The 14917-nt window shown below is 51.7% G+C and overlaps 1 protein-coding gene across 1 annotated transcript in view; it reads right to left on the minus strand.

The window, feature by feature from the left end:
- The window catches only part of GPATCH8 (G-patch domain containing 8), a 54453-nt gene extending 41671 nt beyond the window's left edge, over positions 1-12782 (minus strand). The window contains exon 1 of the mRNA XM_032711092.1: positions 12666-12782. Within this exon, the coding sequence (XP_032566983.1) occupies positions 12666-12710 (45 nt within the window). The 5' untranslated portion in view covers positions 12711-12782. The remainder of the gene's footprint in view (positions 1-12665) is intronic.
- Positions 12783-14917: the final 2135 nt, after the last annotated feature.

Below are 14917 nucleotides of genomic sequence, written 5' to 3' on the forward strand. Positions count from 1 at the left end.
ATGGGTTGCTTGTTTTTACAAAGAGCAGCAACACTAACACCAGAATTTTCCATAGAGGCAGGTGCTGCCTGTCTCCTGGAATTCATGGGCACACAAATGCCAGCAAGCACAGGGGACAGGCCCCATGGGAATGCTGACAACATGCTCCTGGTGCCTGTTCCAGGCTTGGAAATTCCAGGCTTCAGGATAACAAAGTGTCCAAAATGAGCTGAAATCAATAGTCATCGCAGACACTGCTCTTTATTTATCAGTACTTAAAAGAAATGATAAAGGAATTTTTTCTGTCCACCATTAAGTGACTCATCCTGGAAAAAGGCAAGTGGACAATCCAATGGTCACAGTGGGGCTGGATTTTTGGGGGTGTTCAGGCTGGTGGTGCCCAGTGAGGGAGGAGAAAAATGGTTCTATGGCCACAACAAACAGGCAACACTCTCTGCCAGTGTGGGGATCCCAGGCCTTCTGGAGCTGGGATTTGGGGGGCTGGAGGTAGCACAGTCTGTCCCTTTGCCTCCTCATCCCTGGAGCTGGCTAAAGAACAAGTTGGGGGGAATTCCATCTGTTTTCCCTCTTTTGCAATCCTTCAGCCTGGCACATCAAATGGATCCATGTAACATTTCTGTTTTGCTGTACCTTTAGACAATGAATCAGAGAAGACAAAATACTTTAACATTTAAATCTAACAATTAATTAAGCTCTAAACGCTGAATGTTGAGAATAAACTACATTTCTGGCAAACACGAACCACAAGCACAGACCACATTTCAGTATGATTTTGATCTGTGTGTTCTGCAGACTTGAGGGATGATTCCCTCTTCAGAGGAAACCTGTAGGTGAAAAGAAGGATTCAATCCCTACAATGCCCCTCCATTTTACAGCTGCCTGTATCAGGCTCTCTCACTTCTGCTTTGTGAAACAAGATGTGTTGCACTGTCCCCTTCTCACAGACACTCCCTCCATCCACCCCAAAATACCAGAGCAAATTCAATGAGAGGCTTCCATGTAAGCAGCATTTATTGCTCTCACTTTGTGCTACCTCTGCTAGTGCTTCACTACAACCACACTGAAATTCAATATATTTCACTACTTCATGAGGAGCAAGGACAAGCCTCCAACATCTAAACACTCCTCACACACCACCTGGCTCCTTGCTGCACTTGTCTCCAGGAGCCAACATGTTTGTGCCCTGTGATTTTTTGTGTAATATCATCTGAACTTTGGCTCACTACCCACTCTGGTTACTCAGTCACATGTTCTCTGCTCTCTCCCCCACTTTCCCATTGTTTGATCCTTGCCTGAAGCTCTTGGCCAAACCTTAAGTCCTGGAGCCCTCACACGCTGAACCATTGAGTTATGAACACGGCATTTGAAAAATCAACCAACAAAAGCTGCCTCCATGCAGGGTTTCAGACCCCTGTCCTCCCTTATTTGGACTGGAAATACTTCAGAGCCCTGGTCCAATAAATGTAATTTTGTCCCAGATTAAACCCAGTGGAGTCACTGCATTTCCTGGGACAATTCATAGCTCAAATTCAAAGCTGCTGCTTTCCTGCTCACAAGATCCCAAATGTTTTAACAGTGAGACCCAGTTGGTACCATTAAAAAAAGAATTTAGGACCCTAATTACACTTTCATCCCAAAATCATTAGTGGTAAGAATTGCTGCCAATAAATGATTCAGTGAAAGTGAAATGAATTGTTGATTTAAGCCCATTTGTCAAAGTTTAATATCACAGAATTCACTCCCTCCCCAACACAAGGCACCTTTCCAGGAAGGTGGGCAAAGACAAAGCACATAAGGACACACAGAAATTACCGGGAGGGGAAACCCTTCCAAAGAATCTTCATGACAACAAGGCAGAAGAAAATCTGCTCCCTCTCACACCCCAAAGGGTGTATCCAAAACCAGAGCAACTCGTGGGCACTGCCTGCATTCCCAAGTCACCTAAAGCATCACCAGCACAAAGGGGAAGGAATGATGAGTCACTTCAGCAGCTTCAAGGCCATCAGACCGCCCTGGACATTAATCACTGGACTGCTCCCTGCGATCTGCCCGATCACAGAGCACATGAAAATGTCAGCAAGCAGAACACATCCCACACAGTGCTCATTCCTGACAGGAATTAGTGCTTTCCCTAATGAACAGCCCTAAGTTAACTGTGTATTATCCCAAAAGCCTCCAGCCCAGCAGCTGGGAACACCGCGCTCAGCGGAGATGGGAACAGGCTCCAACAAAGGAGCAGGACAGTGGAGATGGGAGTGCAGGGTTTTCCTCTCAGGATGCTTCCCTTCAGCTGTCCTTCAGCTCCACCAGAGCTCAGCCACACCAGCCTGGTGGTTATTAACACCAAAGATGATGATGTGAGTTACAAAACCCAGCAGAAGTCCAGCAGGAAGAGCCCAGAACGGGAAAACCTGTGGAAAGCGCTGCCTGCTCCCCAAACCACAGTGACAGAGCCTTCAATGGAGGGAAATAAAGAAAAGTTCTGGCATAAAACCCCGTGGCTCTGCCTGGGAGCATTAAACCAGGGATGGCTGGAGAGGGAACAGCCAGAATGCAGCTGCTGAGACGTCACAGCAGAAACAATCTATTTATGTCCCTACTGGATTTCAGGACGGGCTCAGGAAGGCACTCCAAGGCTGGTTCGCGTGACCAGGACAATAACAATTGAAATAAAGTAATTTTGCAGAAAAGCCTTGACTATACTCACTGGTATTATTCCTTAAATGCACTGGAAAAGAGCACAGCATGATCGTGATTGCTTAACTGCACTTGAAAAGAGCACAGTGTGCTTCCTTAGATATTCAAAAATTAGTTTTACGCTGGGAGAGTTATCAGAAGAAGACTCGAAAAAATCACATTTATACTGCATTTACTCTAGAAAATGGAATTTTAAAACACAAAAGCAAATCGGCACCACTTCTGCATATCCTATTTATCCATCACTTCAATCAATAAATCTTAAACTCTAAAAATATTAAGTCAAGCAATAAAATTTAGGGTTGTTAACCACAAGTCCCACTTGAAAACATTTAACCAAACCCACTCCCCATTCCCGAAAGTCCTGCAGCCATTAGGCTGTGAACCAGGAATATCCAAAAAGAGAAATGAGTACCCACAAAAAAGGCTGTTTTCTAGTGTGGATAAAGTCAGGGCAGACTGTATGAGCTCCAGATCCCACAGTATTTTGCTCCCGGAGCTGGGAAGCACAGCTGACATTTCCTGCAGCCCTCCCGGGATGGGTCAGCACAGATGCAAGGTCTGAGCTCAGGGAACCGAAGCAGCATCTGAGCACAAGTGAGCAAATGCCAAAACCCTCCCTCCCTGCATGCACATGGCACCTTCCCGAGAGGGGGGGAAAGAAACTCAGGGATTCCAGAAGGAAATATCCTGTTAAACGTACAGTTTTCTTTTCTAAAGGAGAGGGAGCAGTTACAAGACCTTCAGAAGATAAGGCACCTTATCATCCTTTCCCTTTTCCCAAAGCTGGCTCCCGGCACTCCTGCAAACACTGCACAGCCAGGACAGCCGTGAGAACAGTGCCTGTGCCCCACCAGCACCACGGCCAAGCCAGGCTCAGGAATTGCTCTGCTGGACCTGACTTTTCTGAGCAGGAATGTCAGCAAACCATCGACACTCGTCTCGTTTTGTACTTGGTCCTCTTTTTACAAACCTTTCTGGCTGGAGCAGCTGTTTCCAGACCCTCCGGTTTCACTTCCCCACACGCTGCCCAAGGGTGACACAAACCAGCACCTGCAGCTGAGAGGGACACGTGGGACACACTGGAGAATAAAAACCCACTCCAGGCACGGATGAATTGTGAGAGGGAGGAGTGACAAGGTCTGCCAGTGCTCCTCTGATTTTGTTTTTGTGGGGCTCTATCCCTGCCATCACACCGACCTCAGCAGCGAATTTCAGCCAGGAGAGGGAGAGGGACGGTGCTAAACGCAAAGCCGGCTCACCACGACTGATTAAGTGTTTGTCACACACAATCAAAATGTAACGGGTTTGTAACATCTCTGCAAGACCCACACGGCCCTACACACACTGACTACAGATCACAGCAGCAATTCCTGCTGCCCTTTCCAGCTCGGCAGGACCTGATGACTCCATAGGATGGAGGAGCTCCAAAACATAATTGATGCAGACAACCGTGTTGATCTTTAGAAATCCATCCAGAGAATTCAAAAACAACTCCAGGAAAGCGTAGCTTAGATCAGTTCTTGAATATTCATCATGCACTCAGGAGAAAATACATGTTCAAGACCAACATGCTCCTAGAAGGTAGATCCATCCAACCCTGGAAACTTTCTTGGATTAATTTTAAAGGCCACATGGGTTTTCAAAGCTATAAAAAGCAATACAAAAGCAATTTTGTACTGGCACCTGGAAAGCCTTTGTTAATGCTTCCCAGAACAAAACCATCCTTTTTCCTGTTGTTCCCTGCAGTGTCTGTAAAGACACACACAAAAAAATAATCAGTGATCCTTTCCAAACCACACAGAGGTGAAACATTCCCAAACAACACGTTCTCACTGTTAGAAATCTCTTTTCCAGTCCCTTCCCTGTATATAAGCAATACAAGAGGGAAGTAGGGACACAGCACATCTGCACACCCCCCAAACAGCTGAATATTTACAGTCAACATCTTGTGAAAGCTGCAGCAAAACCTCATTTTCGGCAGACACACACATCAATTATTCTGAGAGTACTTAACAGGAAAATCCTCTCAAGTCAATACAACAAAAGCAATCACTTGAGACTGGGAGATGAATTTAAATTGGCACCGTTTGAAAGAAACACCTTGGAATTGCACGCTGAGAAGCTGATGGCACCTTTTGTTTACCAAACTAAAAATTAATTTTGATGGCAAAGCTCTACCTGTTAAGTCCAAAAACACTGAAAAACCACTCACCAGATCTGGTTTAAACCAGGAAAACGTGCCTATGAACACCCACTTAGAGCTGTCCAAATAAAAACACGTTCTACAGATAAACAGCTTGTACCACAAGGAGTGGGAGCCAGAGGCAGGTCCCTGCTTTGCATAATTTGGCACCAAATAAGAACAATTCCATGTCTTCCAGATTCCTTCTGCTGCACCAACGGCAGCTGGGGATCTGTTCCAGCACACAGGGATGCTCTGCAGTCCTTCACAGCTGCACCCAAGAGCATCAGCACTGGCCTCACCCAGTTTTCTCTTTGCCCTTTCTTAACACACCTCGATGCAGAAGGTGTTGCAGCTTCCAGCACCCACATCTTCATGGCTAAGCAGGACTTCCAAACAATCACAGTCATGGAATGGGTTGGGAAGGACCTTAAAAACCACTTCATTCCAACACCCTGCCATGGGCAGAGACACCTTCCACCAGCCCAGGTTGCTCCAAGCCCTGTCCAGCCTGGCCTTGGACACTTCCAGGGATGAGGTAGCCACAGTTTCTCTGGGAAACCTGTGCCAGGGCCTCCCCACCCTCACAGGGGAGAATTCCTTCCCAGTATCCCATCTAACCCTGCCCTCTGGCAGTGGGAAGCCATTCCCTCTTGTCCTGTCCCTCCATCCCTTGTCCCCAGTCCCTCTCCAACTCTCCTGGAGCCCCTTTAGGCCCTGGAAGGGGCTCTCAGGTCTCCCTGGAGTCTTCTCTTCTCCAGCTCTCCCAGCCTGGCTCCAGAGCAGAGGGGCTCCAGCCCTGGAGCATCTCCGGGGCCTCCTCTGGACTCACCCCATCAGCTCCAGGTCCTTCCTCTGCTGGGGGGCAGAGGGGCAGAATCCCCCCCTCCCCTGCTGCCCACGCTGTGGGGTGAGCCCAGGACATGGGGGGTGTCTGGGATGCCAGAGCACATTGCCAGGGCACGTTGAACTTCTCATCAACCAACATCCCAAATCCTTCTCCTCGGGGCTGCTTTCAATCCATTCTCCCAGAGTGCCTGGACTGCCCTGACCAACATGCAAGGCCTTGCACTTGGCCTTGTGGAACTTCGTGCTGTTCCCACAGAACCACCTCTCCAGCCTGTCCAGGTCCCTCTGGAAGTCCCATCCCTTCCCTCCAGTGTGTGACCCCACCAGACAGCACAAGGGAAAGAGAAAAAGCCCTGATGGGACAGGGTGCTAATCATTTCACATTTAGGGTGTAATTTATTCACCACTACAAACTTCCAGCTTCCTGCCTTCTTTTCTTTCTTAGTGTGGTGTCTGACTCGACAAAGGGTTGTTCCTAAACCAAAGCATCGCAGAAAATCTCACTCAGGAGCACGTTAACTGGATTCAAACCCCATTCAGTGCTTTTATCAATGACCAGAGGACACAGAGCCAGCTCAGTCTGCAGATCAGGAAGCCCAACAAAGGGTGAATGCACGATGTGTTTGCACAGAGCAACCTGACCCCGTGTAAAAGTCCCCAACACCAGGTCTGCTTTCCCAGAGCCCTGTACAAACACAGCCACAGCACAGGGCTGCACCCAGCAGGCAGCAGAAATCCCACTTAAAACCTCCTCATGCAACAGAAAGGATAAAAATACAGTCCAAGGGTGTGCAACAGAGGAATAAAGTAGTAAAAAAGATGTTTATCTCTGGATGTTATACAGATAAGAGTCTACTCTAGACTCCTCTGTGTTAGTTTTATAGTCACAAGTGTGGACAATTTAAGATGCAGAAAGCTGTAAGAACACAAAGGGGAAATGCCCTACTATAAGAGAATTCAGAGGTCAGGTTGTTAAGGTTCTCAGAAGAAGCTAAAACTGAGCAGAAATGTTATATATGCCCTCATACAAGAGACAGCATAGTGATGTGTGCTTTGGCAAAGCAGAGAAGGACATAAAAAACAACAATTAAAAGCTGAATATATTAAAATCTACAAGAAGAATTAAGGAAAATGAACGTTTCAGTGACTAAACAACCAGAACAATCTACCAAGGAAAATATTCCCCATCACCAGGTGTCTTCAAGACAGAGATACTGCAGCCAAACATCAACTCCTGGACTCAGAGCGGGATCAAAGGATGGGAATTGAAGGCTAAGTGATACCTGGATGTTTGAATGGCATCCTGATATCAACCTCTGGCTTTAAAACTGTGAATGGTCAGAATCTCAAATTAATTGCCCATAGAGCTGCTTGAAGGGGGAAAGTACCAAGAATCACCACAGATTTTAAACTGTGTGGTAGGAGAGAAGCCTCAGCCGAGGAAGTGCTGCCCAAGAACTGCAGTGGTGCTTCTTATCTGATGAACTCCTGAAGCTCTGCATCCCCAGACAGTGGGTGGCTGGAACCTGGTTAGCAGGGTGGGTTTTGTTTTGCAGGGGGTGACTCAGAAGCAGCTGAGGCAGCTCAGACATGGTTTGTGGGGCTGTAGAAAGTGTTTCCTTTCCCGTTCACTCAGCCTCTGCACTGGAGAACAGACAACACAGAGTGGGGAGAGGCACAACCAAGACAGGAAAGAAGGTCTAAATAAAATTAACTCACTACCTGAGTCCCAGAAATGCACACTGAAGTTCAGACCCTCCTGTGATGTTCTAAAACTGGAACCAATACTTCTTGATCTACTTTATAACACTTTCCCCCAGTCTTCTCCTCCCTTCCTCACTCACACAGGGAGGTAAAAAAACCAGTCACAGTTCTGCTGTTCCAGCTTTGCTCAGCTGAGAGGTCAGAGCGTCCTGCCAAGGAGGTAAGAGCCATATTCCTCCTGTGCCGGGCCCACACCAGAAATATAATCCCAACCTAATGAAAAATGAGCATCTCCAAACAGTATGAACAGATTTTTAAAAATCTCCGATTAATTCTTCAATTAGAAAACAGCCCATGGAAAAGGCTGGCTGACTGCTTGCAGCTACTCCTGCCAAAGGCAAATTCACACTCCAGGATCTTGGATCTGCTGGAAGCTCAGCGTAACACATTTTGCAGAGATTCCAATCCTCGTTCCCCCACATTAAGTTTTTCTTCTCCCAATTAGTCAAGGCGGAGGAGACAAAATGACCCCATTTATCTCCTTGCCGCGCAGAGAGGAGCCATCAGCTGCCTGTGCCACCTCCCCCCGAGCAGCCAGGCCTGCTGAAGGACATGGAAACCAAATGCACTTCCCTCAGGCAGCACCTGGGAAGTGAACTGGAGCTGCAGCCAGAGCACACACTCATTAAAGACGGGTTCAAACCCTCCCAGCTGTCCAGCAAAGTGCTGCCTAAGCTGCTTGGGAACACAACTTATCCCTGACACTCTGCCAATTAAAAAGCATAAAATCCCCCTGCCAGCAGCACTCAGCTCAACCTGCTGGAAGCAGCAGCGGCGATGTGCTGGGTTAGCTGTTCAAATCCCTTGCGGAGGGGAAAAAAAAAATCCCACCTATCCTCTTGGGATAAGCAGGAGGAGCCGAGCTGAGGTTCAGGATGGCTACACTTCCACCCAGTCGGGAAATCCAGGTATTCCTGCTGGGTGGAAGTGTTGTCCTGTTGTGCTGAGCATACAACAGTAAAAAACCCCGAGACAGAACAGCCTGTGTTCCGTCTGGCTAATGATGCCAGTAAGTGCAATGTACGTAGGAAGAGGAAATTATTGTACACACAGACACATATGGCTCGTGATATTTCTGCCTCAACAATGGAACGGAGAGAGAGGCAGCAAGAAAACATTTTCTCAACATCTGGGAGTAAGTGGGAGCTCCACTGGGTTTCAGCAATATAGAGACATCCATAATATTTATTCTTTGAGTTTGCACAGCTAATCTAAAGAATAAAATCATTGCAAGCACAAAAATAGCACTAAAATGTATATTTACTTATCGCAGCAGTCTCATGTGTTCACACAGCTTTCATTAATGTTTCTAAAATATTCTGCTGGTGTAATCTACAGCTATTGTTCGTAATTCCTTGAAGTTAAACTGGTTCCTGTTTGTCTCTGCCAGGGAAGCCTGTCAGTCAAGGGGACAGTGGCACAGACAAGTGACAGAGCCTGTGACAGAACTATGACAAACTCCATGACCCCTTGCCTGAAGGGTTAAGCTTGTCAGCATCCCACTCAAAAATAACCCTTCTTGTACAGAAAATAGAAAAAGACTGGGATTTATTTGGGTGAGCCACTCAGCGATTTCACTTGCCACTGCAGAGCTTGGAGAGAGGCAAGAGAAGGAAGGTCAGGGATATCCTTCCTCCTCCACTAATCCATCTCCCTGCCCAAGGCTCCCAAAGGAAGAGCTGTGCCAGCCTGGCCAGGGAAAGATCCGTATGACAGGCAGAGCACAGCTCAAGGCCTTTCACTGGAGCTGCCCTCAGGTTCAGCACCTTCAAAACACAGCCAGAACCAGGGGCTTTCCCTCGAGTTTCTCTGAGGTTTGAGAGCTTAGGGAAAAAGGGAAGAGGATCTTTGCCTTTAGTGCAGCCTCTAAAGCTACAGAGCACAGCAACAGCGAGACAATCCTGTAAGAAAACCCCCAAAGCCCTTAATCAGCTCACTGCAGTGATATCCTCCCGGGCCATTCCTGCTCCTTTGGTAATTTCAACTTCCAAACCATCCTGAGCTGTTCAAGGTTCCTTCCACCCTACCACAGAGATGGGTCAGAATAACTCCTCCTCTCCCTCCACACCACCATCTTTATCTTTAAGGATATATGACTTCCTTATCCTTACACTAGCCACTCTTTTCCACAGGGTTACCTAACTCCATGAGAGCATCTCCACTCCTTCTGCAGTTCTCTCCATGCCCACCACGTTGGTTTGGTTGCAGTTATGGGAAGGTCCCCCCCTCCCTCTTATCTCTCCAGTTCTCAGCTGATCCCTCTGCCCAACCCTTCTCCCTCAGCACCTTTTCATGCCCTTCAGACCCTTCGTACCTTCTCTTTCTCAGCTGATTTAGGTCCTTCCTTCCTGAACCGATTTCCCTCCAGTGCTGTTTGTTTCCATTCCTGTCTCTCCTGATCGCACTGATCTTCCTTCAGCAAGGCATGGGGGAGGGAGGAACAGCTCCCAGCAGCTCTCTAACCTTTAATCCACTTTTCTCCAGCACATCAGGAGCTCAGAAACCCGAGGATCACCTCTGCTAACCCTGCACTGCCAGCTCTCCCTTGCCCACATCAACACTCATCTTGCCAAACAGATCTTCCCAACACAGAATCTTTTCAGTGGCTGATAACAATAATTAGAACTCTAAAAGGCTTTTTTTTCATCCAGAGACTCTCTTCCATTAGCCACAGCACTAATCCCAAAGCATCTGCCTTTTTCCAAGCAGCTAAAGGGTTCCTTTGACCCACGCTCTTTACTCCTGACCTTTTGTTTCTCTCCCTCTCTCCAGAACATTACACATCCTCTCACTTTGAGATCACAAGTAGAGCACCCCAGAACGAAACCCGAGAGATCCCTCCAGCCTCCCTCCCCCTCCCCACGCCTCCATCCCTCTCCAAGCCGTGTAATTTTAGAGCCCATCTCCCTCTGGCCACACTCCCTGGGTCTCACCAGCCTGGCAGGGACGGGGGGTCACGTCTGGAGTCACATCCCCTCCAAAGACACAAATTTCACCTGCTGAGGAACTGGAACTGAGTGAAAAGGGCATCCCTGCCACTGATAGGAACGCTCCTACAAGGCACCTGCATCCAAACTGATGACTTGCATGAACAGAGTCCTATTTTTGCTGTATTTTGAGGGCAGTATTTTCTAGGGGCACAGGCGGGTGTGTTTGTACCTACAGTCGCAGCAGCCCTGCAAACACTTGGCACAATGAGCATTTCCTTTATCCCACACCCGTGTTCTATCTCAGGGGACCACCATCTAAATAGAAAAAAAAAAAAGTCAGAAAGTCTTCTCTGAAAGCAACTTTGAACCTTATTTTTCCTTCCTTCTCATCAAAAAGCCTTCCTCCATGAACTGAACTACAGTTCAGAAAAATCATTAGACTGCTGACCTGTCCACAGGACCTGGAGCTCCCTCCAATTCAGCGTGACCTTGGCCAATCCCCCTTGGATCTGCTCTTTCCCAGCTCACTGTTTTCACCTTCAATCCCCTGCAAGCCCCAACCGGCTTCAAACTGCTCTTCCCAGGGGACCGATTCCACTTTTCCCTCAAAGGAAGCTTTAACGCACAAAATAAAATGTCTGTCTTCTCACTGGCACATTTTCAGGGAGAGGAGAACAGAGAAGTGACCCTCCCATAAAAACAAGTCCTGCCCTTTTATTTTTCACTGTATCCTATGGGAAAGACAATAAAAGCCTGGCATCTGACACAGATAAATCCCAATTTAAAACAGTGCCCAGGGAACACAGGGCTGTGACCTGGTTATTGTCTCTGGGCACTCCAAGGTTTCGGGATGGGGGAATGGAGCCCTGTTTCCTACCTGACATCACCACACATTCCCTCTGCAAGCCCAGAGCCACGACGCAGTAACAGGTTTTGCCACTACAATTATTTTTCTTACCCCACGAAGGGCAAGGACACGACTGCAGAGCTCACCCATCCCCCGGGTACCCGACTTGGTTCACGTTCCCCATCTCTCATGTGTTCTCAAGCCCTGTTCGCCCCAGTTCCTGAAACACAAACTTCAAAGCCAAATCGGACTATTTCAGTGTTAATTACGGCTCATTACTTCGTTTAAGGAAATACAGGATGCAACCCAGCCCGTGTTTGGGGCTGTGGCAGGAGCCAAACCTCCATCCACACACCAGGCAACACACACAAACACGCTGAAAACATATTTCTTCGTGTTTCTAACACGGTTTAACAACAATCTTTAAAACGTGCATCCCTTAAAACATCCGGAACCACCATAAATTAGTCACTCCTGGATGTCCTGCCTGCTCCCAAGGCTGCACCTTAATGCCAGATTAAGCAGAATTATGCAAGCTCCGCACTATAAAAACCCTCCCAAAGCTTTAGGTGAAAGGCCCGAGCGAGGATGAGCAGCCCCATCCCAACCGCGGGCTCCCGAAACAAGGGATCGCCAACCAGCCCATCCACAGCCCTCCTCGAGCCGCCTTATCCTCGCTCCTTTTGTTTTCCTTCCTAACCCCGAGACTCTCCCGGGATGAAGTCAGAGAACAACATGTCATTGTTCGGGCTTAATGAGTCAACGTTAATTTTCGCATTGTTTATTTAAGCCCCCTTTTAAAAACGGCAGCAGTGGCGTTAATTACGTTGAAACGCCGATGTTCTCGGCTGGGGGGGGGGAGGGATGAAATGAGATGAGAAGGAAGAGGCGTTTTCCACAGAGAAGGGGGTCGCTGGCAGATGTTGGGACAGCGGCGTGCGGGGCTCGGGGGGGGGTGGTCCCGTCCCCGGGGGGATGCCAGCCCTCACCGGGGGGGTTCCGAGCCCTCACCGAGATGGGGGTCGGTCCCGCCACCGGGGGGTGGGGGTTGGTGCCCTCTCGGGGGGGCTGTGATGCGACCCCTCACCGGGGGTGTGTGTTATCCCCTCACCGGGAAGGGTGTGGGTTGTTCCCTCACCGGGTGGTGGTCCGACTCCTCACCGGGGGGGCGGGTCCCCTCATCGGCTGACCCCGCCGGGTCACGGTCGCCGTCACGACACGCCCTCCCGCTGCCCCCCACAGCCCCCGTGTCACCTTGACAGCCACCCCCGGCCCCCCGCGCTCCCCTCCGTGGCGGAGCTCCGGGCCCCGCGCACAAAGCCCCGGTGAGCGGGGGGTGAGGGGGACGGCTCGGGGCGGCGCTGAGGGGCCCGCGGCCCCGCGGGGACAGTACCTGGAAATCCCTGTCCTCGTTGAAGCGGGAGAACCTGTCCGCCATTTCGCGCCGGCCCGACCCGGCCCGGCCCCGCTCCGGCCGCCGCCGCCTCCGCCCTCAGCACCGCCCCCGCCCGCACCGCGCATGCACCGCGCGGTCACGTGCGCCAGCAGCGCGCGCGGTCACGTGACCCGCCGGGCCGCCCCCTCACGGACAGGCGGCACAGAACGGCTCCGGTTCAGCGGGGGCGGCGGCACGGCGGGGAGAGCGGGGACGGGCTCGCACTGCCGGCCGCGCCCCCTAGGGCTTGCCGCGGCGAGTTACGCGTCCCGCCGAGCCTCGCTGCGTCTCCGGAGGCAGCGCGCACGGGGAGGGGCACGGCGCACGCGCTCCGGCGCGCTCTCCCCCTTTCAGCCCAATGAGGGCGCGAGCTGCGGCACGGCGCGCAGCGGCCTCCCCGTCACACACACTCCCCCCCCCCCACACACACACCCCCTCCCCACACACACTCCCCTCCCAGACACCCCTCCCTCAGTACGCGCGTGCGCAAAGCCTTCACACGGGCGAGGGCTCGACCCCGGCGTGAGGGGAAAAGGAGAGCGCGAGCCCCGCTTCGGTCTTCCCGCCTTCCCCGGGTCGAGCCAATAGGAGCTGCCCTAGCCTCTTGAGTGATGGCGGCATCAGCCAGTAGGAACACGAGCTTTCCCGCCCTTCCAACCTTGAGCCAATGGGAGCTGCCTCCACCGCTTGAATAATGGCTGTACCAGCCAATAGGAGAGCAAGCTTGCTGCCGCCCCCTCGTGGCGTGTGCTGCGGGTTGCGCTGCCCGCTGAGAGCGGCGCAGGCGCAGAGGCGGCTCGGAGGGGCCACAGCGGGGGCATAGGGATGGGCTGAGGGGAACTGGGGGGAGAGTGAGGGAAACTGGGATGGGAGGGAGGGCACTGAGAGGGGAGGGAGGGAAACTGAGATGGGAGAGAGGGCACTGGGATGGGAGGGAGAGGAACTGGGATATGCTGAGGGAACTGGGATGGGAGTGAGGGGCACTGGGATGGGACTGAGGGGCACTGGGATGAGGCAGAGCCCTGAGGTGGATGATGGTACCCAGGGCCAACCCTGAGGTGTAATGGGGCCCGGTCCTGCGCTGGCTCATGGTACCCGGGGCCAGTGCTGAGGTGGTGCCCAGCTCCTTGCCCTGAGCAGGGGGGGTGTGCCCGGCTGTGCAACCACAGCCCTGACCCGGTGTGCAGGGGCACGGGGGCAGCACCCTGGACAATGCGGGGGGGCTGGAGCTGGTTCTGGAGTCTGGGATCTGGGGGTGGAGCTGGGGTCAGGGGCTGGGTTTGGGATCTGGGTCTAGGTTGGGATTTGGGGGCTAGGGCTGGATTTGGAGGCTAGGGCTGGGTTTGGGGTTCAGGGCTGGGTTTGGGGTTCAGGGCTGGGATCTGGGTTTGGGGCTGGGACTGGGTTTGGGGCTGGGATCTGGGGGCTGGTTTCGGGGTCTGGTTGTGGGATCAGGGATCTGGGTTTGGGGTCTCAGTTTGGGGGCTGGATCTGGGTGTGCAGGAGCCGCGGCAGACGGGGCCCTGCCCCTCCGCCCTCCAGCACAGCTGTCACCAGCTGTCCCCGAGCGCGGTGCCTGTGTCTCTGTCCTTCCACACGCCCTGACAGCAGGAAAAACGGCTCCCATCTGTCTCTCCATTCATTCATTTCCCCTCTCCCCGCAGCAGCAGCCGCCACCGGGCCCTGCTGCCCTCTGCTGCCTGCCAGGGGAGGAGCTCGGGATCGGGGCTGCCCATGGCGAGTTCTCTGTGCCCCGTGTGCCGCCAGCCCTGCCCTAAAGGCACACCTGTGCCAGCCCTGCCCGAGTCCTGCAGCACTCAGTGGTTTGTGTTCCCGGGGTGGCTCCAGGCTCGGTCTGTTCCTGCACTGAGCCAGAGCTCCTGCATGGAACCTCTGCCTCTCACTTGCTGGGACAAAATGTTGTGCTCATCCCGCTGCCCCACCTCAGCAGCCCTGCAGAAACGTCCCCAGGAAATCCCCTCTGGAAGGAAAAACCTCCCAGGAAAGGGAGGTTGTGGCTGCCCCATCCCTGGAAGTGTCCAAGGCCAGGTTGGATGAGGCCTTGAGTGACCTGGTCTAGTGGGAGATGTTGCTGCCCATGGCAGGGGGTGGGACTGGGTGGGCTTTAAGGTCCATCCCAATCCCTTCATAATCTCTGATTCTCATGCTGTCTCTCTCTCAAACAGTGCTGGGGACCTTGTGGCTGAGGG

The sequence above is a fragment of the Chiroxiphia lanceolata genome, chromosome 26 (assembly GCF_009829145.1).
Source record: "Chiroxiphia lanceolata isolate bChiLan1 chromosome 26, bChiLan1.pri, whole genome shotgun sequence".
NCBI classification, from domain to species: domain Eukaryota; kingdom Metazoa; phylum Chordata; class Aves; order Passeriformes; family Pipridae; genus Chiroxiphia; species Chiroxiphia lanceolata.